Source organism: Phyllobates terribilis, unplaced genomic scaffold, assembly GCF_046119375.1.
Source record: "Phyllobates terribilis strain yellow unplaced genomic scaffold, ASM4611937v1 Scaffold_12__6_contigs__length_324123572, whole genome shotgun sequence".
Taxonomy (NCBI): Eukaryota; Metazoa; Chordata; class Amphibia; order Anura; family Dendrobatidae; genus Phyllobates; species Phyllobates terribilis.
This window is the reverse complement of record NW_027362772.1, coordinates 229,269,659-229,291,558: the sequence shown is the minus strand read 5'-3', so window position 1 is coordinate 229,291,558 and position 21,900 is coordinate 229,269,659. Positions and strand designations below refer to the sequence as shown.

General features: G+C 41.4%; 1 protein-coding gene across 1 annotated transcript in view; it reads right to left on the bottom strand.

Annotated features, from left to right (window-relative positions):
• Positions 1-13,735: 13,735 nt before the first annotated feature.
• NOL9 (nucleolar protein 9) overlaps positions 13,736-21,900 on the bottom strand; it is a 28,090-nt gene continuing 19,925 nt past the window's right edge. Inside the window, exons 10-12 of the mRNA XM_073656678.1 lie at positions 16,990-17,167; positions 15,194-15,327; positions 13,736-15,097 (exon numbers count right to left, since the gene is read on the bottom strand). Of these exons, the coding sequence (XP_073512779.1) occupies positions 14,987-15,097; positions 15,194-15,327; positions 16,990-17,167 (423 nt within the window). The 3' untranslated portion in view covers positions 13,736-14,986. The remainder of the gene's footprint in view (positions 15,098-15,193; positions 15,328-16,989; positions 17,168-21,900) is intronic.

Genomic DNA, 21,900 nt, shown 5'->3' with positions numbered 1-21,900 from the left:
AAAAAAGTTCAACCTTAGTTTCTTCAGAAAATAATACATCTTTTAACCCTTTCAGATTCCAAAGACGCCAAACCGTTAAAAGAAATGAGTAAACCATTTCTTCAGATGATTACCGCTCTGAAGACACTTTGTACTTTACAATACAAATCAATGGGAAGGCTGAAAAAACGTCCAGAAGAAGCATTTAACCAGTGTTTCCACTTCAGAAACCACTAGCAGTTTCTTCATTGTACAGTACAGAAAAAAAAACAACAACCAGAAAACAACAGTCATAAATTAATCACAAAAACATCAAAAAAGTGCTCAGGAAACAACCAATAATGATTGAAAAAAGCTTGAAAAAAACCCCACCAGTGGTTAAACACAACAAAACCAGTGCGCAAACATCCAAAGAGACGCTTCAGGACAAAAAAATGTCGAGGTATCCAGAAGCGTCTTCCCCTTGAAAAACTCTGGTAGCACACGTCTGTTCCAGTTTAGTGGTGCTGAGCTGCAATACCACACGCAACCTATAGACATATGTGGCGCTATTTCTAGAAGAACGGAACTAAGTGTCAAATTAACTATTACATTTGCACCATTTTCACCTGTTTTTCATTTGTGCCTTATATGTTCTTTGATTTGCATCTTTTTTAAGTCTACTTTATATTTGTTCGCCTGTTTATTTTATGCTTGTCATGGTGTGCGGGGTTTGGGGTTCCCAGATGTTTGCAACTAATTCATTAATTTCGACTTTTTAAAAAGTAGTAACATTTTTGTACAAATCTACTCTAGTCCCTCCCTTCTTCGGTGGAGTGATTTTACATACGGCTGAAATTTTTGTGAAAATTTTGCAGCATTTTAACGAAAAATGCGACTTTTTGAGCTAAAAAAAAGTCACAAAAAAGTTTAAAATAAAGAGCATTTTATTTTTGTGCAATATTTATAAACCCCGAGTGCCATTTTTGAGAATTTGGTGCAAAAAAATGTCAACGAATAGCACAAGACAAAAGAGAAAAAACGTAAATAATAGATTGCGCATAAAGGGTCTTATCTAGGGCAACCTGCTACATAAACGAAAAAAAAAGAGAAAGAAAGAGAAAGTTGAATCAAGTTCACTCTGCAGTTTGTAGTTTCTCGCAGACAGAACTATCATGGGGAAAGCTGAGGTCAGTGTTAAGTGCTCAGCACCATGTGTTTGTGTTCCAGGCTGTCAGAACGTCTGCTCACTGCAGTCAGAAACCTCTTCAGACGTGTTTCCATCAGGAATGACTAGAGTATTAAAAGAAACTGTTCCGAAAACTCAGTGTGAATACAGCCTGTAAGGGTGTGTTAACAATGAATTTTTTTTTGCTGAGGTTTTGGAGCAGAAACTCTCCAAAAACCACAAGACTTGATTGGAGAGTTGGAGAGTTTCTGCTCCAAAAACTCAGCAAAAAAACCTCAGTGTGAATACGCCCTAACCCAATATCCACACGCAGCATTTTTGCAGCTTTTTTTTTTTCCTGCAGTCTTAAACAGCTGCAAAAACCCTACGTTCACAATGCCCATTTTGCAACTTTTTTTTTTTTTTGCAGCATTTTTTGGGTACGGGTTACAAGTATTCTTTGCCTACAGTATAAATTTAATAAATGTAGTTTTATTGACCAACACCGCCGCAAAAATTAGTTTTTGCAGCTTTTCTTCACTCTTTCATTCCTCTCTATGGGTGAAAAAGTGTTGCAAAAACGATGAAAAAAATTGACATTGCTGCAGATTTTAAAAACGCTGCGGTCCTGAAATGTAGTTACGATTAAAAAAAAAATTAGCAATATTGCATGAGATTTCTGAAATCTTATAGCTTTTACTCATATTGTAAAAAGCAGTCTTATTTGCATAAAAAGGCAGCAAAAAAACACTGCAAAAACGCTGCATGTGAACATAGCCTAATGGTGTGTGTGTGTGTGAAAGACGTTTTTCCTTACGTTTTTTTCATTGGATTTTTTTCCTTTTGTCTTTGTGTTTTTTTTTGTAATTTACATTTTAGATAGCAAAGTCGGCCAAATAATGAACATGCTACTTCTTTTAACGGCTTCATGGCTTTCGAACCCTGAAATGGTTGAAGGAAGTGAGCAGATCATTTTCTGCTAGCATTATGCTCAATACTTTATAAGTGAATGGTTATAAGTTGAAAAAAAAGTATAAGTTGAAAAAGAAAAGTTAAAAACAAATTAAAGTTTAAAAAAAGTTACAAAAAAATTAAAGTAAAAAAAAAAAGCCTTTGAGCCTTTTTAAGCTGTCTGCTTCTTCGCTTTAAAAAAAAATTCTAGCGTCTTCTTCATTGTTTAATGGATTAAAAAAAATGTCCAGAAAACGCCAATAAAAAGGCATCTAAAAATAACTAAAAAATGCTTAAAAAATAAAAAAAAACAAAAGAAGACACCAGTGATAAAAATGTTAAAGAAGTGCTCAGCAAAGAGCTACAAAAACATTAAAAAAAGAGACTCTTCAGGTTTACAAAACTCTCGAAAAAAAGGGGTATCTTTTGGACATTTTTAACCTGCTGGAAAAAGACGCAGTGTTAATATGCCCTAAAAAAGCAGTTACAAATTATAAGATGAAGTGGTTTTCCGACATGTTTAGGAGGACACAGGAGCGTGGCAGAGTCAAAAGTGACTCCATCTGCCTCATTATAGTGGATGGTACTGTCGAGGTTCAGTCCCGTTATTGAGGTATTTAGATGGAAACCCCAGTGCAGTGCTCAGCGAACAGAAAAGTGTGAATGGTAACCTACCAGTAGAGGGCTTTATACTATGTAATCCATACGCTAAACTTAAGGAAATTTAAGGAAACCCTACAGGAAAAGCAGATCCTTTGCAGCATAGTTATCAAGCGAAATGTGCAGTGCGCGCTGCGAGGAATCACAAGTCTGCAGTCACATAGGGCCACAGCAGACATGAGCCCCAAGCCTGGATAACCCCTTTAAATAAAAGCCAGTCCCGATGTAATGAATGAGCCGGTCAGTTTGCTTGGTGTCAACATCACTGGCAGAGGATAAACACTCCCGACCATTGTTTGCACTTTCACATTTTGTCGGCTCAGTAGACTGAGAGTGATTTATGTTCTGCGCAGAATTTAATGGGCAGATTGCTCCGTAGGGCAATGAAAATTATATAGTATCAGGAATAAGAAGGAAGGATAGTTTGAAAGTGCTCAGCCACCGGAAGCCAAGGAGTGTATGTGGAAACCAGCACAGAAAACACAGACGGGTAAAAGAAGAACAGAACAATCAGAGGTTTGTAAAGAAGTAAAGTAGAAGCAAAGATGGAGAAGAAAAGAGACGAGGTTACCACCTCTGACCGGCATTTAATAGTTTATATAGGAATACAATAAGTATAAGGGGGAATTCACACATGGCAGATTTGTTATTGATGGTGGGCCAAGTTTAGGAGGCATCCAACAAGACACTAAGTGTGCAATCCCCCGGATTGATTGTTGCAGCGCCATCTACAGACCGGATTCCCTCCTATCAGATTACGCCCATATAAGGTGCTCTCTACAGTAGTTTCCCTATCTCACATGTGCATTCTACAGCTAGCCAATCAGAGCGCTCGCTCTCGATTGGAGCTGGTGCCAAAAGAAACCACAAATGGCTTTTCAATGAATTTCTCCTATGTGGTCAGCAGGGGAGGGTCCCTGTGTCAGCAGGGGAGGGTCCCTGGGTCAGCAGGGGGCGGGTCCCTGGGTCAGCAGGGGGAGGGTCCCTGGGTCAGCAGGGGGAGGGTACCTGTGTCAGCAGGGGAGGGTACCTGTGTCAGCAGGGGGAGGGTCCCTGGGTCAGCAGGGGGAGGGTACCTGTGTCAGCAGGGGCGGGTCCCTGTGTCAGCAGGGGAGGGTACCTGTGTCAGCAGGGGAGGGTACCTGTGTCAGCAGGGGAGGGTACCTGTGTCAGCAGGGGCGGGTCCCTGTGTCAGCAGGGGAGGGTCCCTGTGTCAGCAGATCACTTTGGATTTTTTTTTATTAGTAAAGTAGTCTTTGTGCTCAAATGCAACAGTAATGCCCGCTCCCCACAGTAACGTGCACCATTTCTGCCCCCATACAGTAATAGCTTCCACCTTTTATGCCTTGATGTTGGAACATCTCAAATTGTGCTCCCATAAAGCATACAATTGATTAAAAATGTATTGGTATGGGAACAAAACTGCTCTGTATTTACACACCATTGTAGTCCATAGTTGTATATAGTGATCATCATTGGAAACAGTCAGCAAGCTTGTCAGATCAGTACACCCCTGAAAGCTTAGCAGATTATGAAACCCTCTCTTCCCCAAGAATAAATGGCAATTGCAATCAATCAGGGATGTGATAATCTTTAATTGCTTCAAGTTTAAGAGAAACATCGAGACCTTAAAGGGGTTGTCCGAAACCTAACTATATTTCATATGATTCGTTATTTAACGTAAAAAAAAACAAAAACCTAATCACTTTTTAATATACAGTACAGACCAAAAGTTTGGACACACCTTCTCATTTAAATATTTTTCTGTATTTTCATGACTATGAAAATTGTACATTCACACTGAAGGCATCAAAACTATGAATTAACACATGTGGAATTATATACTTAACAAAAAAGTGTGAAACAACTGAAAATATGTCTTATATTCTAGGTTCTTCAAAGTAGCCACCTTTTTCTTTGATGACTGCTTTGCACACTCTTGGCATTCTCTTGATGAGCTTCAAGAGGTAGTCACCGGAAATGGTTTTCACTTCACAGGTGTGCCCTGTCAGGTTTAATAAGTGGGATTTCTTGCCTTATAAATGGGGTTGGGACCATCAGTTGTGTTGTGCAGAAGTCTGGTGGATACACAGCTGATAGTCCTACTGAATAGATTGTTAGAATTTGTGTTATGGCAAGAAAAAAGCAGCTAAGTAAAGAAAAACGAGTGGCCATCATTACTTTAAGAAATGAAGGTCAGTCAGTCCGAAAAATTGAGCAAACTTTGAAAGTGTCCCCAAGTGCAGTTGCAAAAACCATCAAGCGCTACAAAGAAACTGGCTCACATGAGGACAGCCCCAGGAAAGGAAGACCAAGAGTCACCTCTGCTTCTGAGGATAAGTTTATCCGAGTCACCAGCCTCAGAAATCACAGGTTAACAGCAGCTCAGATTAGAGACCAGGTCAATGCCACACAGAGTTCTAGCAGCAGACACATCTCTTCAACAACTGTTAAGAGGAGACTTTGTGCAGCAGGCCTTCATGGTAAAATAGCTGCTAGGAAACCACTGCTAAGGACAGGCAACAAGCAGAAGAGACTTGTTTGGGTTAAAGAAAACAAGGAATGGACATTAGACCAGGGGAAATCTGTGCTTTGGTCTGAAGAGTCCAAATTTGAGATCTTTGGTTCCAACCACCGTGTCTTTGTGCGACGCAGAAAAGGTGAACGGATGGACTCTACATGCCTGGTTTCCACCGTGAAGCATGGAGGAGCAGGTGTGATGGTGTGGGGGTGCTTTGCTGGTGACACTGTTGGGGATTTATTCAAAATTGAAGGCATACTGAACCAGCATGGCTACCACAGCATCTTGCAGCGGCATGCTATTCCACCCGGTTTACATTTAGTTGGACCATTATTTAATTTTCAACAGGACAATGACCCTAAACATACCTCCAGGCTGTGTAAAGGCTATTTGACCAAGAAGGAGAGTGATGGGGTGCTACGCCAGATGACCTGGCCTCCACAGTCACCAGACCTGAACCCAATCGAGATGGTTTGGGGTAAGCTGGACCGCAGAGTGAAGGCAAAAGGGCCAACAAGTGCTAAGCATCTCTGGGAACTCCTTCAAGATTGTTGGAAGACCATTTCCGGTGACTACCTCTTTAAGCTCATCAAGAGAATGCCAAGAGTGTGCAAAGCAGCCATCAAAGCAAAAGGTGGCTACTTTGAAGAACCTAGAATATAAGACATATTTTCAGTTGTTTCACACTTTTTTGTTAAGTATATAATTCCACATGTGTTAATTCATAGTTTTGATGCCTTCAGTGGGAATGTACAATTTTCACAGTCATGAAAATACAGAAAAATCTTTAAATGAGAAGGTGTGTCCAAACTTTTGGTCTGTACTGTACTTCAATTAGAAATTCCCTCTACTCTAACTTCTCATTGCGGTTTTTAATTTTCTTACTTTCAACGATGTTTCATTCGAGTCTCCTAGCATGCACTGGTGATTGTGAAATGATTCTGAAACGTCATCAGGGGGCTGACATTGCGGTCACTGCTGTCCCCAACTGCAATGGATAATCATGAGGAACGACCCTTTCAGGGGCAGGGCTGTCCTCTGCCATACTGAGCATGTGCAGGCAGTCAATACCAGCACATGCTCAGTGTGCTGTCCCTGCTCACCACTGTGTTACTTTCATTGCGCTCTCTCACCAACTCGAAGGACGGCTGCAGACGAGCGTAGGAATAATCGTCCGAGTTTCATCCAGAAAATGCAAATGATTTTCAACTAATTTCCATCCATGTCTGATCAGTTTTCATACATCTACATTAAAAAAATGTACATGATCAAATAGTTTCCTGGGTTTATAATAAAAAGGTGTCTGTAAAAATCGAGTGCCACATTGATGATGTGTGTGAGATCCAATTTTTTTTTTTTTCCCCCCACACACCCATAGTCTAGAATGGGCGAGTCTCAAGTCTCAATCGATTTTTTTTTTCTCCTGGACAGACAAATTGTTGATCTGAACAGCCCTACTGAGTAACATGGGTCCGTGTGCTGTCCGATGTATTCGCTCGTCTATATGAGCCCTCAGGGGAATTACTATTTATGCAGGTCGTTCAAACGGAAGTGACCATTTAAAGAATTACTAAACCTAGAAATGATTGAAGCAAATAACAGAATAATTTTACAGGATTTTCCCCATACCTCTAATGCAATAACGGGCGATCAAAACATCGGATCTATCTCAAAATGGTATCAATGAAAACGTCAGCTCGGCGGGCAAAAAATAAGCCCTCGCCCGGCCTCATCATTCCTGTGCAGCTCTCACATTACACTTTCTTATACGTCAACATCATAGACATTTTCCAGAAATCACTGTGGGTGCGATTGCTAGATGACCTTGGATGAATGATTATCCTAACCAGGATCTGATGGACTGTGTTGCTCAGTGGAACGCATATAACACTGTGTGGAACGCATACACATGTCACTTCCGGTCACGTGACCGGTTTTTCCTTACAGGACCTGAATAGTGTCATTTGACGCTACTTCCGGTTTTCAGGTCCTATCCCAGAATCTAGTAAAGCGCGTTCCCACACCACTACCACCAATGATTGGCTCCTATTACAACCTTTCACCCCTCCTACCCCCTATTTAAAGACCCCTGGTGCCTTATCCTGCCACATGCTCTTGGACAAACGGTGGATACCGCGTCCTGCGTCCTTTAAAATACAGGTACGCCTCCTACCCTGGTCCCCTTATCCTTAATACTTATTGGGGCTTCATTTAATGTGCCATTTTTTTTCCCTTAGCATACTACTTCCTACCGGGCTACTGCCTCTGGTTATTTATTTTCTTCTACGGGTATGTTTTCCTTTTTTGGCTCCTACTATACTTAATGCCCCTATATCTCATAGATATTATATTAATTACTCCATTTTCTATACAGCTTACGGCACCGACCAGGCCATTACCTTTAAGTACCTACCGCAAGCAACGGGTACGCTTTTTTTCCTCTGCCCTCACACATTATGGGCTCTTCATTGTTCCTCATCCCACAGCACCTATCTGGGTATTTCTTACCTCATAGCCACCGATTACACTAAGTGTCATCACACATCTTACATTGTTCTAGACCTCTTTATTTTTTAAAAATTTTTTATGTGTTCCCCTAGTTTACAAATTTCTACAGACAGCGGCCCAAATGCATCACGCCTTTAATAAATCCGGTATGTCACTTTTTATTTTTTTATTTTTCCCTTTCCCTCCTAACCTAGTCCTCCTTCCCATCCCCTTTCCCCAGATCCTCTACTTTTTTTCCCGATGTTGTATTTTCTGTATGTACATTATCTATGACCAATTGAATGTTGATCTCATTCTGTCAAACTTATGTTATATGAATTGCATATTTCTATGTGGTACTCACTATTATATTTTTTTGCTTTTGTAGTACACCGATGAAGGCCTATTGTGACCGAAACATCTGTTTATTTGTTATTTACTACATTACTCTATTAAAAACCACTAAAAGAACCCATGAGTCTTCTGAGTGCCAGGTTGTTTTTCTGTATCTATACGGGCTTGAAACCCTACCTGGGCACCACCACCACTCCAGGAGTGCGGTAGTTTTTATTTTATATATCTGGTTTCTATATACCAGCACCCTGTGGTGTCATGACAACTAACACCTTCTTCTACAACGCCGAGGAAACTTCCAGTATCATCTCCAACTCCAATTTTTCTTGTGACTTCCTGAAAATACCACCCAGGGAAACAAGAAGCAGGGATTGGGAGAAGGAACTACGCCATTGCACCAATCTTGAATTACACTGTGCGACTCTTTCTGAATACGTTCGAGTTCAACGTATTCCAAGGGGACTTAGGGTCCCATTACGCCCTACTCTTTTTAGCAACCAAGAAGACTACTGTCTAAAGTTTGAACGAATGCTCGTTTGATTTGATGACCCTAACAATTGAATCTTTACAGAAGGAAATAGTCATATCGAAGGAACAAATCTCTAACATTGAATCCCAACTGACGTCTACGACCTCCGCGGAAGAGTTAAGCTCCTTAAAGATCAAGGTGAACCAGAACCTTGAACAGCATCGTCGAGACACAGAAAACAGGAAAAGGCTGAAATTTATCCGTGGTACGGAGGACTACCAGAAAAATCGAGTTTACAAATGGCGCGACTTTTCTACCATAAAACATGGACCGGGGTATCCTGGACGCTCCTCAACCGATCTATCCTCCTCCGGCTCGGAGACGGACAGACGAGATCAACCTTCCACCTCTACTCATCATTTTTTAGGTTACCGGAAGAAATACAACAGAAGAGGAGGAGGACGAGGAGAGGCGGCACCAACAGGAGGGGACAGGAACTTCACCAGAGTCACACGTTCCCAGGTACGACCCCATTGGTTGTGAACATTTCTTCTCGATCGCTTAGTATAGCGGAACTAACGGTATTACAAAAAGGCCTGTCCTTTTGCCCATCATATAAATGTAATACATTTGGCTTAGAAATGGAGTTGCAGAGGTTCTTTAGGTCCATCAGACTGAAGGCACATTTCTCCCAGACAACTGGTACTGACACCACCATACCCACTAACAACTCCGTTAGCATCACAGCAACCAGTTTAGGCTTGAAAAACAAAAGCACATATCGACCCCCTCAACATTATCACGCAGCAGAGACCTTTATCGATTTCATTAAACAATCCTTTCTAAAACTACGGTCGGACATTGACCTGGGCCGGGTACACTACCACCAGAATCTATCTTCTTTGGATAGACAGGCACTCAAAACACTTCAATCCGACCCCTCAATTACCATAAAACCGGCAGACAAGGGGGGAGCGATAGTGGTGATGGACACATCCTTCTACCTGGGTGAGATCCAGAGACAACTGAATGACAGCTCAGTTTATCAGAAGCTCTCACATGACCCAACTTTCACGATCAGGGGGGCCATTTCCGAAACATTGAAACACCATTCCCTAAACGGGACGATAGATATCAAAACCTGTGAATTTTTAACTAACAAATTCCCAATTACTCCAGTGTTCTATATACTACCCAAAATACACAAGAACATGGAGAATCCCCCGGGACGTCCCATCGTCGCCGCCACTGATTCTATTCTTTCACCTTTGGCCATTTTTCTGGAGAAAATTCTGACCCCTCTGGTTAAACAAACTGCATCCTTTATTCTAGATACAGGAGCTTTTCTTACCATTATTAGAGAAATCAAACAGGTCCACCCAGACTCCCTACTGGTCACTTTAGATGTAAACAACTTATATACCTCGATCCCACATGAAAAGGGTATCATTTGCATCAAAAATCTATTGGAGTTGTCCCAAACACCACCTGAAATTAGTCACCTCTGTCTAGACCTTTTACATTTGGTCCTGTCCAGAAACTTCTTCCTCTTCCAGGATACCTTCTACTTACAGAAACAGGGCACCGCCATGGGATCCAATGTAGCCCCACCGTATGCAAACTGCTTCATGTCATCGTTTGAAGAAGAGGTGGTATATACGAACCCACTCTTCCAAACCTATTCCAGGATGTGGAAACGCTATATTGACGACATTTTTTGTATCTGGGCGGGACCCATAGAAACCCTATCACTATTCTTTGAGACCCTTAACTCATCCTGGGAGGGCCTACGGTTCACCATTTCCTCTAGCAAGGAATCCATAAACTTCCTCGACACTACCATTTTAAAAGATAATCTAGGACACCTCTCATCGGACCTTTATGTTAAACCCACAGACAGAAACGGCCTCTTACATTATACCAGCCTCCACCCCAAATCCATCTTCACCTCGGTGCCCAAGTCCCAATTCCACCGCGTTGAACGAATTGTTAGCAATCCTACCACACGGGACATTAGGATCACCGAGATGAAAGAGAAGTTCCTCAACAGAGGTTACCCACCTGATACATTATCTCGAGCCCTAGAACCCACCAACAGACCCAGTCTTTCCACCAATAACTGTATGCCGTTTGTCCATACCTACCATCCTGTAGTCTCGATAATACACAAGAAAATACGACAACATTGGAACATACTCCAAACAGCCTACCCTACAGTTCAAGAATTCAAAGTTCCATTTTTACCATGCTACAAGAGACCTACTAACATCCGTGACCGCCTCGTCCATTCCGACGTAGGCACCCCCATCACTAAACCTCGACAAAGATTTCTGTCCACACCCAAAAACGGGACATTCCCATGTCTTCAATGCTACCAATGCAACAATATCATCCGAGGCGACACTTTTTACCACCCACACTCGGGGAAACAGTACAAAATTAAGGACTACTTTACCTGCAACTCTTCCTATGTTGTTTACATCCTTAAATGTCCTTGTGGTCTCATTTATGTGGGGGAAACCACCCAGTGTGTTAAAGATAGGATCTCAAAACACAAATCGACCATAAGTTGTAAAAACCATCTTCTACCGGTTCCATCACATTTTGCGTCAGCTGGCCATTCAGTGGCGCAGCTAAAATTTCAAGTGATTGAACACGTACCCCCTCCCAGACGGGGAGGCGACCGTATTCGCCTTCTTAAATATAGAGAGGCTTTTTGGATCCACGAGTTACAATCGTTATCCCCAAGGGGCTTAAATAAGGAATACGATCTCAGCTCCTTTACCTGAACGACTATAGCCATCTCGGAATGGGTGTGTATATAGATATATATAAATGTATATGTGTGTGTATGTGTGTGTGCCTCGTAACCAATTAAGTTCTTCCACTTCGACTGATTCTTACCACACAACACGGATTGCATATATACATGAATTCACTACCAAGACCACAGGTATATTATTTGTTGGAACCGCTTTTATTTGTTGCTTAGGGGGTCGTGATGATATGACTACACTTTATTGTCGTTTTTATGGTATACACCGTGTTTTCTGCCTTAATAACTTATGCTATCATTTTCTGTTTCTCCAGATCCCATCCTAATATGGCATCCCTCCTCCTGATCCCTATCCTTCCTGGACTCCCATCCTGGCTTTCCCTTGTTCTACTATGCCGTCACAAGTAATACAGCGTTCCCACCGTTCTGTGGAACGCATGGTACCTGCGTGGAACGCAACCACACATCTATTAGTGGGTCTCCTCTGCTCTACAGCGCTGTTACAAGTATTACAGCGCTCCCCTTGCTCAGTGGAACACATATAAAACTGTGTGGAACGCATACACATGTCACTTCTGGTCACGTGACCGGTTTTTCCTTACAGGACCTGAATAGCGTCATTTGACGCTACTTCCGGTTTTCAGGTCCTATCCCAGAATCTAGTAAAGCGCGTTCCCACACCACTACCACCAATGATTGGCTCCTATTACAACCTTTCACCCCTCCTACCCCCTATTTAAAGACCCCTGGTGCCTTATCCTGCCACATGCTCTTGGACAAACGGTGGATACCGCGTCCTGCGTCCTTTAAAATACAGGTACGCCTCCTACCCTGGTCCCCTTATCCTTAATACTTATTGGGGCTTCATTTAATGTGCCATTTTTTTTCCCTTAGCATACTACTTCCTACCGGGCTACTGCCTCTGGTTATTCATTTTCTTCTACGGGTATGTTTTCCTTTTTTGGCTCCTACTATACTTAATGCCCCTATATCTTATAGATATTATATTAATTACTCCATTTTCTATACAGCTTACGGCACCGACCAGGCCATTACCTTTAAGTACCTACCGCAAGCAACGGGTACGCTTTTTTTCCTCTGCCCTCACACATTATGGGCTCTTCATTGTTCCTCATCCCACAGCACCTATCTGGGTATTTCTTACCTCATAGCCACCGATTACACTAAGTGTCATCACACATCTTACATTGTTCTAGACCTCTTTATTTTTTAAAAATTTTTTATGTGTTCCCCTAGTTTACAAATTTCTACAGACAGCGGCCCAAATGCATCACGCCTTTAATAAATCCGGTATGTCACTTTTTATTTTTCCCTTTCCCTCCTAACCTAGTCCTCCTTCCCATCCCCTTTCCCCAGATCCTCTACTTTTTTTCCCGATGTTGTATTTTCTGTATGTACATTATCCATGACCAATTGAATGTTGATCTCATTCTGTCAAACCTATGTTATATGAATTGCATATTTCTATGTGGTACTCACTATTATATTTTTTTGCTTTTGTAGTACACCGATGAAGGTCTATTGTGACCGAAACGTCTGTTTATTTGTTATTTACTACATTACTCTATTAAAAATCACTAAAAGAACCCATGAGTCTTCTGAGTGCCAGGTTGTTTTTCTGTGTTACTACAGAGGTCAGTGCACAAACTGTATTCAGCAAGGTCCTACAGCTCCCTCTAGTGGTGGCAGGAGTCAGTACTACTAAAGAAAGAGTTGTCCATTACTTTTATACTGATCGCCTATTCTTGTGACGCCCGTCACCCCCACCGATCAGCTGTTCCTTGTGCTGGCTGGATGTGATCAGTTGCAGAGCTGCACAGCTCCATCACCTGTATAGCGCCACAGCCAGATACTGCACAACTGCCCCGATTTGAATGAATAAGTGTAGCTCTGCAGTAATAAAATTATGTTTTATTCTCCAGCCGCTCGATTCCAGTGATCAGGAGGTACAGGGAGCACTTACAGTCACCGCTCTCTATACACTGTTATCACTTCCCGGCACTGTGATTGACAGCCTGCTCTGCAGAGTACGTGCGCAGCGTATGTGCAGAGACAGCTGTCAATCCCAGAGCAGGGGGTAACTACAGCAAGATCACAGTATGGTAAGTGTTAACTGTAACAGCTCCCTGAACCGACAGGACTGGAAGTGAGTGGGCGCAGGGAGAACATAACTTCATTTTCTCCCAGTAGCTGCTGCTTCAGTAAGGCAGCCAGTAAGGATTTAAACGCCATTTACCTGCAGATTATCCCTATATTTTTATATTATTTGGAGGTGACAGGTTCCCTGTAAAATAAAGACTCAGGATATAAAGCTTTTTAGAGGGCAAGCAACCCCGGTGGCACAACGGCAAAATAAAGATCAAGTCGGCATTATTTTTCTTAACAAATCTTTATTGCAAAACTCCAGACGTTGGAAAAGCTCGGTCCTTGCAATTTAAAAATATTTACATAATATACAAGTCGACTTAAAACCGAAGTGTGAGCAGATAAACACCGCTAATCCCACAGAGCGCCCTATTACACGCGCCTTAAATTACCGTTAATGACAGGATTAATAAAAAACAACTTTGATAGAAAATATTTACAAGAGGACGGATGCTGCCATTTATCTAGTGGGAAGCTAAAAAGAAAAAAATTAAGAAAGCAGCTTGCAAGGAGGATCTCTCCTCTAAATACTTGTATTCCTTCTAATGGGACAGAATGTTCCTCGTCAATAGGGTGAGTCCCTACACAGCCTGAGAAGACCAGCACTGATTATGTGCAGCCGTCTCACTGGAAGTGCAGCTGCAAGGAGAAAATGAAGTTATATCCTCCCTGCAGCCGATCGCTTCCGGTCATCGGGGCAGCACCGCAGCTGTTAACAGTCAGCACTCACTACAAAGTGACCGTATTGCAATCACTCCCTAGGCTCCCTGACTGACATCCTACTCTGCACAAATACGCTGCAAGGCACAATGTGAGTAAAGAAGCGGCATATGTGATTAATGCACGCTCACTGATTAATGCATGCTCCTGTTCACAGCCCCGATGCCGTCCTGATGCCTGGAAGCGAGCAGCTGCAGGACGATATAACTTATTTTTCTCCCTGCCGCTGCACTTCCAGGTAGATTGCTGCATATGTTTAAAATGGTATTTAGCTGCAGCCATAGAGATAATTTGTTTGTTTTTTTTACTGACCATTTTCCTTAAAGGCAAGTGCAGACGGCCGTAGATTCCCTCATACGAGAGAATAGGGCCGATTCTGCAAATGACACTCTGATCAGAGTGTCCGCACAGTGTGATCTGATTCTATTAGATGAAGAGAAGTTGGAGAAAATAACGTCTTCATCTTCTCCATTGCGTCAGTGTACGGAAATTAGACGGCACTCAGATATCATCCGAGTGCAGGCCGATGGTTTACACGCACTCAATGATTTGCATGTCTGAGTGCGATCCGATAATTGGATCAAACTCATGATGCAGGGATTTTTTTCCTTGGCCAAGAGAAAAAAAGATCTGACATGTGCATGGCCCCATAGAATAACATTGGTCCGGGTGCGATCTGATGCTTTGTCGGATCGCACTTGGACCGATAATACGGCCGTCTGCACCCCTAAAGTAACAAAATAAAAAGTTTGTTTCTTATAGCTGTTCCCGTCTTTTCAGATGTTTGTTCAGTTTTAGCTTTCCAGATCCGTATATAGAGAAGTCGTATTCGGTGGTTACATAGGGGAGGTCGCCCTGCACTCCGGGCTATATAGAAAGAAAAAACAACGTAAACATACAGAATATCTACTATATCATTACATCCATTATGGAGATGCCACATCTTTTACTAGGAGCTCATACCTGATGCTTGAAGATGCTATGTGGTATAGATATGTTGCCTATCAGAAAACAATTGACCAGTCGAAGAGTTTCGGGTGGCAAAGGGGTCAAAACGTGGTAGATCTTTTTTGTGATATTAACCCCTCGAATAATACCTGGTGATAAAGACATCACATTAGTATAGACATAATAACAAGGGGAACAGAAGGAGTAAATGTAGAATATATACATCAGACATAACATTAAAGCCTAGTGCCGCCAAAACAGCTGGGAACGCCACCAGACCCGATTTCGCATGCAGGTTGTCAAGCGCTTTTCCAAGCGATTTTAGCATCACTTGGAAAAGTGCTTGACAACTTGGTCACACAATATAAATCCATGAAACTGGCATGTTATGTAGTGTAACCAAGTTAATAGTTAAAAAGAATGGTAAAAAATAAAAATTATACTCACCTTCCGATGGCCCCCGGTCTCCTTCTCCAGTGCATCCGGTGTGTTGGGCAGCTCGCGGTGGTCTAAAAGGACCTTCCATGACATCATTTAGTCATGTGACAGGTCACGCAACCGCCGACGTCAACAGTCGCGTGACCAGTCACATGACTAAATGACGTCATGGAAGGTCCTTTTAGACCATCCCGAGCCGCCGGGAAGCCAGGACACCTCACTATAGAGACCGGGGGCCATCAGAAGGTGAGTGAGTAGAATGTATATTTTTTATTTTATTCTTTTTTTTACAGGTTCTATGGTACCCGGGTCTGGATGAGAGTCTCCTCTTCTCCAGACTAGGGTACCATCCGCACATTGAATCGCTTAATATCCGCATGTGCACATGTAGTGATGCGATTATTATGCATTTCAATGCAAGTCAATGGCAGTGATTACACAAAATTAATGGTTGTACTGTGGATTTTTCCGCAATGATAATCCGCAGCGGAAATTTTGGCAGCATGTGCACAGCAAATGCGGATTATCATTGGGGAACATTGCAGACCTTCTACCAAGCGTTTTTTAAATGTTTCCGCGGCAAAATTGCCGCTGTGGAAACGCTTAAAAAAAACACATCGTGAGCACACAGCCTTATAGTATACTAAAAAATGGCAAACAAAATCCCATGTGCAGTGAGAAACTGCAAGAGACAAAAAACAAAAACTATTCCGTTATTACTTTTTGGTTTTTATGGCGTTTGAAATGAAGGACCTGGCAAGTTTCTGATTTGTGTCATCACTTTCATATGTGACAATCTGATTTTTATTGATACCATTTTGGGTTACATATGACTTTTGAGAGATTTTTTTTTAATTTTTTTTTTTTAGGGCAGTGTCGAGACTAAAAAGTGGCATTGCTGGCATTTTATTTTTTTCTGTTTTATGGCGTTTATTATACGATTTAAATAATTTTAGATTTTAATAGATCCTGAAATCTAGCAGTTTTCACTGTGACCTTTGACTCATATTGGGCTGATACTTTGGGGCCAATGAAAGTGTTTACATGTAAAACACTTTGAATATTCGCAAAATTTTTGCACCATTTTCAAGCAGCTGCGCCAAAATAGCCGTAGCTGGGAAAGTGCAGGGGGCATGGTTACATCTGTCCATCAAATTCATGGTAAGTGGCGACGTTTCTACCACCAGAAATGTCACTCCAGTCCCTGACCGGAATAACATTTGGCGCACGCCATTGAGAAGATACACCAAATTCATTAAGTGATGTGCGCCTCTTAATAAATATAGCGCATCATGTTAGGGCTGATCAATAATTCCTTATCATACAGCAGACAATTAAAGGTCACAGAGTTGGGATGACACAGAATATCTTACCAAACCCCAAGCAGTCACAGATTGGCGTCTGAGTCAATAAAACGGGGCCGCTGTCCTGACTGCTGATGTCGTCCAGAATATGGCAGAGGCCGACCCAGCTGGCGTTTGCCGAATACATGATGTGAGACGGGGCCACGTCTGCATGGATCACACGCAAAGCAACCGCATTAAAAGGTACCTGCAAAAAATAAACACATAAATGAGCCAAAAAATGTAAACTTAGGGTTATAAAAAAGCGACAGCACAGTCCGTTTAAACTAAACATTTACATTTTCCATAAGATAAATCTTTCCTTGGAACTCTGTATTGTGCCGTTCCTCTATTGTTCCTCCTGGAAGTGAATGAAAAATAAATAGAATTGACAACTGGGTGCCACCATTCCTCTTGTCAAGATTCACACACTGCATTTACCAGGAAAATGTCATGTTAAGCCTTTATATATTCATATATTTCCAGGAAGAACAACAGAGGTGGATTTAAAAACTCACTATTTAATAGTAAACATGGAACAAGCATCTTAGTTCACATGTTAAGGGGCATGTAAGAAGCATGTAGCAGTGCAAAAATATTAGTGTGGGGAATGGGGTGAATAGCTGGCGCACGGGTTTAACTCTTTAGACCAAGTTCACAATAGTTTTTGTTCATGGTGTGGCCTCCAATACGTGCAAATCGCAGTCCAGGACATGCGGGTCTAAGCATGCAAATCCGAAAAACGCCGTACTCCCTGGGGTTTTACACCGAGGACTATTATCTCTCTTAAGTTATTCTTGTTGCATTCTAGATTTTTTTTCTGCTTTGCATCAGACTTACAAAGGCTCCGATCTGATCCTGTGCAGACACAATGCAAATAACATAGGAAAAACATTTAAAGGGTCGGCCACTTTACCTTTATTTTTAACTAATGTACTGATTATATGATTTTATGGCACTTACTAACTAACCCCTTTATGCCACAGCTAATTTCCGTTTTTTTCCTCCCCTTCTTCCCACAGCCATAACTCTTAATTTTCTGTCCACAGACATATGAGACGAGCTGTACTTTTGAATGACACCATTCATGTTACCACATAGTCTTCTGGAAAAGCAGGAAAAACAATTTCAGGTGGGGAAAAATTGTGAAAAAAGACCCCAAAAAACTGACATTTCTTGGGAATTGTTTTTATGGTGTATATTTTTTTTGGGGAGGGGTGGGGGGTAGAAATGACCATGCAATAGGATTCTCCTCATCAGTATGATTACGATGAGGCCCAACATGTCCAGTTTTTTTTTATTATATTAAAAAATCAGAAGTTGCAAAAAAAAAAAATAAAAAAAAATTTGGGGGGTTGTATTGCCATTTTCCGAGATCCATAAAAAAATTTCAGTCGATTGAGCTGAGTGACAGCTTATTTTTTTGGGGACTAGACAACGTTTTTATGAATACTATTTTGGTATAGATTTTCATCGCTTGTTACAGAATTTTTTGTGGAAATGCACAACTTTGGAGTTCTTGATTTTTTTTCCCCGTTTACGGCATTTAGAGATTGGGTTAATTATTTTGACACATTGGACTTTTCTGAACGCGTCGATACCAAATATTGGTATTTTTTAATAACTTTATTTTTAATAGGGGAAAAGGGGAGGGGATATGAACTTATGTTTTTGGTTTAAACATTTTTTCTTTCTCACTGTTCTGATTAGTCCCCTTAGGGGACTTGAAGATGCGATCGTCTGATTATTGTGGCATCGCAGTATATAGTAAAAATCATGGTTACAGTCAGGGTTTCAAAGGAGTTCCATAATGACCATCACAGGGGTTCTTCAGCAGACCCCCGGCTGTCATTGCAACCCATTTTATGCTTGAAAACGCAGCCATTTTTGGCCTCTAGTACCTGAAAAATGTATGGTTACCTTTTTTTTTCACCTCAGTATTCTGGTGGCCAAAGGTTTTTTAATTTCAGGCTAATACACTTGTATGAGGCCTTGTTCTTTCTTTTGGGTACATATACAGTACAGACCAAAAGTTTGGACACACCTTCTCATTTAAAGAAATTTCTGTATTTTGATGACTTTGAAAATTGTACATTCACACTGAAGGCATCAAAACTATGAATTAACACATGTGGAATTATATACTTAACAAAAAAGTGTGAAACAACTGAAAATATGTCTTATATTCTAGGTTCTTCAAAGTAGCCACCTTTTGCTTTGATGACTGCTTTGCACACTCTTGGCATTCTCTTGATGAGCTTCATGAGGTAGTCACCGGAAATGGTTTTCACTTCACAGGTGTGCCCTGTCAGGTTTAATAAGTGGGATTTCTTGCCTTATAAATGCGGTTGGGACCATCAGTTGTGTTGTGCAGAAGTCAGGTGGATACACAGCTGATAGTCCTACTGAATAGACTGTTAGCTGCTTTTTTCTTGCCATAATACAAATTCTAAGTAAAGAAAAACAAGTGGCCATCATTATTTTAAGAAATGAAGGTCAGTCAGTCCGAAAAATTGGGCAAACTTTGAAAGTGTCCCCAAGTGCAGTTGCAAAAACCATCAAGCGCTACAAAGAAACTGGCTCACATGAGGACCGCCCCAGGAAAGGAAGACCAAGAGTCACCTCTGCTTCTGAGGATAAGTTTATCCGAGTCACCAGCCTCAGAAATCGCAGGTTAACAGCAGCTCAGATTAGAGACCAGGTCAATGCCACACAGAGTTCAAGCAGCAGACACATCTCTTCAACAACTGTTAAGAGGAGACTTTGTGCAGCAGGCCTTCATGGTAAAATAGCTGCTAGGAAACCACTGCTAAGGACAGACAACAAGCAGAAGAGACTTGTTTGGGCTAAAGAACACAAGGAATGGACATTAGACCAGTGGAAATCTGTGCTTTGGTCTGATGAGTAGAGATGAGCGTTGTTCTACTCGAACTGTTCGCCAATCTCAAATTCGAGCTGTTTTGGGCGGTGTTCGAGCCGGTCGGCGAACACGAACAATTTGAGAAAAATTCGGCTGTTCGAGGTTATGTTCGATAACTGTTCGTGCACCAAAATCATAACTGGATTTTTTCTCAGTAATGATGAAAATTAATGTTAATACGCAGTTTGAGTGTACAGCGGGGCGGGGGGAGGGGCAGGGGATGGATCTCTGCAGGAACAATGAAGATCTCCATTTTTTTTTCTCTTTCCCGCATTTGCAGTGGGGAGGTGCAATCTGTCAGCCTATCAGCAGCGCACACACGGAGCGAAGTGCTTTTTTTCACACAAGCAAGGGCATGTGTGATTGGCAGTGTATGTCACATGTCCTTGCCCTATAAGACCAAGCCATTTTCCCCGTCGCCACCATTTTCTCACTGCTGCAGCTGCGTGTTAGACGGCACCGCTGTTGCTGTGTGCGCTATACCTTGTTAATTTCAAGCCAATTTTCGCACAAATATACAGATAGCTTGGGAGTAGGGAATAGTTGTGATTGCAGTCCTTTTAAGGACTAGGTTACAGCATTTCCTACGACTTTTATCAGGCAGGTCTGTGCTCTTAAATAGATAGATTGTGGGAGTAAAGACTAATTGTAATTGGAGTCCTTTTCAGGACTAGGTTACATCAGTTCCTATCAGTTTTTGCCAGGCAGGTCTGTGCCAGTGCTGTGCAAGTTTTTTTCACAGCATTTGGCTGAATCTAGCAAAGCTAATCCTTTTTGGCCTATTGCAGAGTGTGTTAGTCAGTGGAGTAGCCTATCTGTGTTGCAAGATATACCACCTGTGTATAGAATACCAATTTTTTTACTGCACCTAGTGAAGTAAAATCTTTTGGGCATAGCATCATTCTATTAGTCCATCTATACTGACCTCCATCAGGTTGCAAACTGAATATAATTTTTTTCTGCATCTAGCTCTGAAAAAATATTTGGGCTTCTAGCAGTGTGTGGGACTTGGTCTATTAGTCCATCTATACTGACCTCCATCAGGTTGCAAATTAAAAATAATTTTTTTCTTCATTTAGCTCTGAAAAAATATTTGGGCTTCTAGCAGCGTGTGGGACTTGTTCTATTAGTCCATCTATACTGACCTCCATCAGGTTGCAAATTAAAAATAATTTTTTTCTGCATCTAGCTCTGAAAAAATATTTGGGCTTCTAGCAGTGTGTGGGACTTGGTCTATTAGTCCATCTATACTGACCTCCATCAGGTTGCAAATTAAAAATAATTTTTTTCTGCATCTAGCTCTGAAAAAATATTTGGGCTTCTAGCAGTGTGTGGGACTTGGTCTATTAGTCCATCTATACTGACCTCCATCAGGTTGCAAATTGAATAAAAAAATTTTCTGCATCTAGCTCTGAAAAAATATTTGGGCTTCTAGCGGTGTGTGGGACTTGGTCTATTAGTCCATCTATACTGACCTCCATCAGGTTACAAATTAAAAATAATTTTTTTCTGCATCTAGCTCTGAAAAAATATTTGGGCTTCTAGCAGTGTGTGGGACTTGGTCTATTAGTCCATCTATACTGACCTCCATCAGGTTGCAAATTAAAAATAATTTTTTTCTTCATTTAGCTCTGAAAAAATATTTGGGCTTCTAGCAGTGTGTGGGACTTGTTCTATTAGTCCTCCTATACTGACCTCCAGCAGGTTGCAAATTGAATATAATTTTTTTCTGCATCTAGCTCTGAAAAAATATTTGGGCTTCTAGCGGTGTGTGGTACTTGGTCTATTAGTCCATCTATACTGACCTCCATCAGGTTGCAAATTAAAAATAATTTTTTTCTGCATCTAGCTCTGAAAAAATATTTGGGCTTCTAGCGGTGTGTGGGACTTGGTCTATTAGTCCATCTATACTGACCTCCATCAGGTTGCAAATTAAAAATAATTTTTTTCTGCATCTAGCTCTGAAAAAATATTTGGGCTTCTAGCAGTGTGTGGGACTTGGTCTATTAGTCCATCTATAC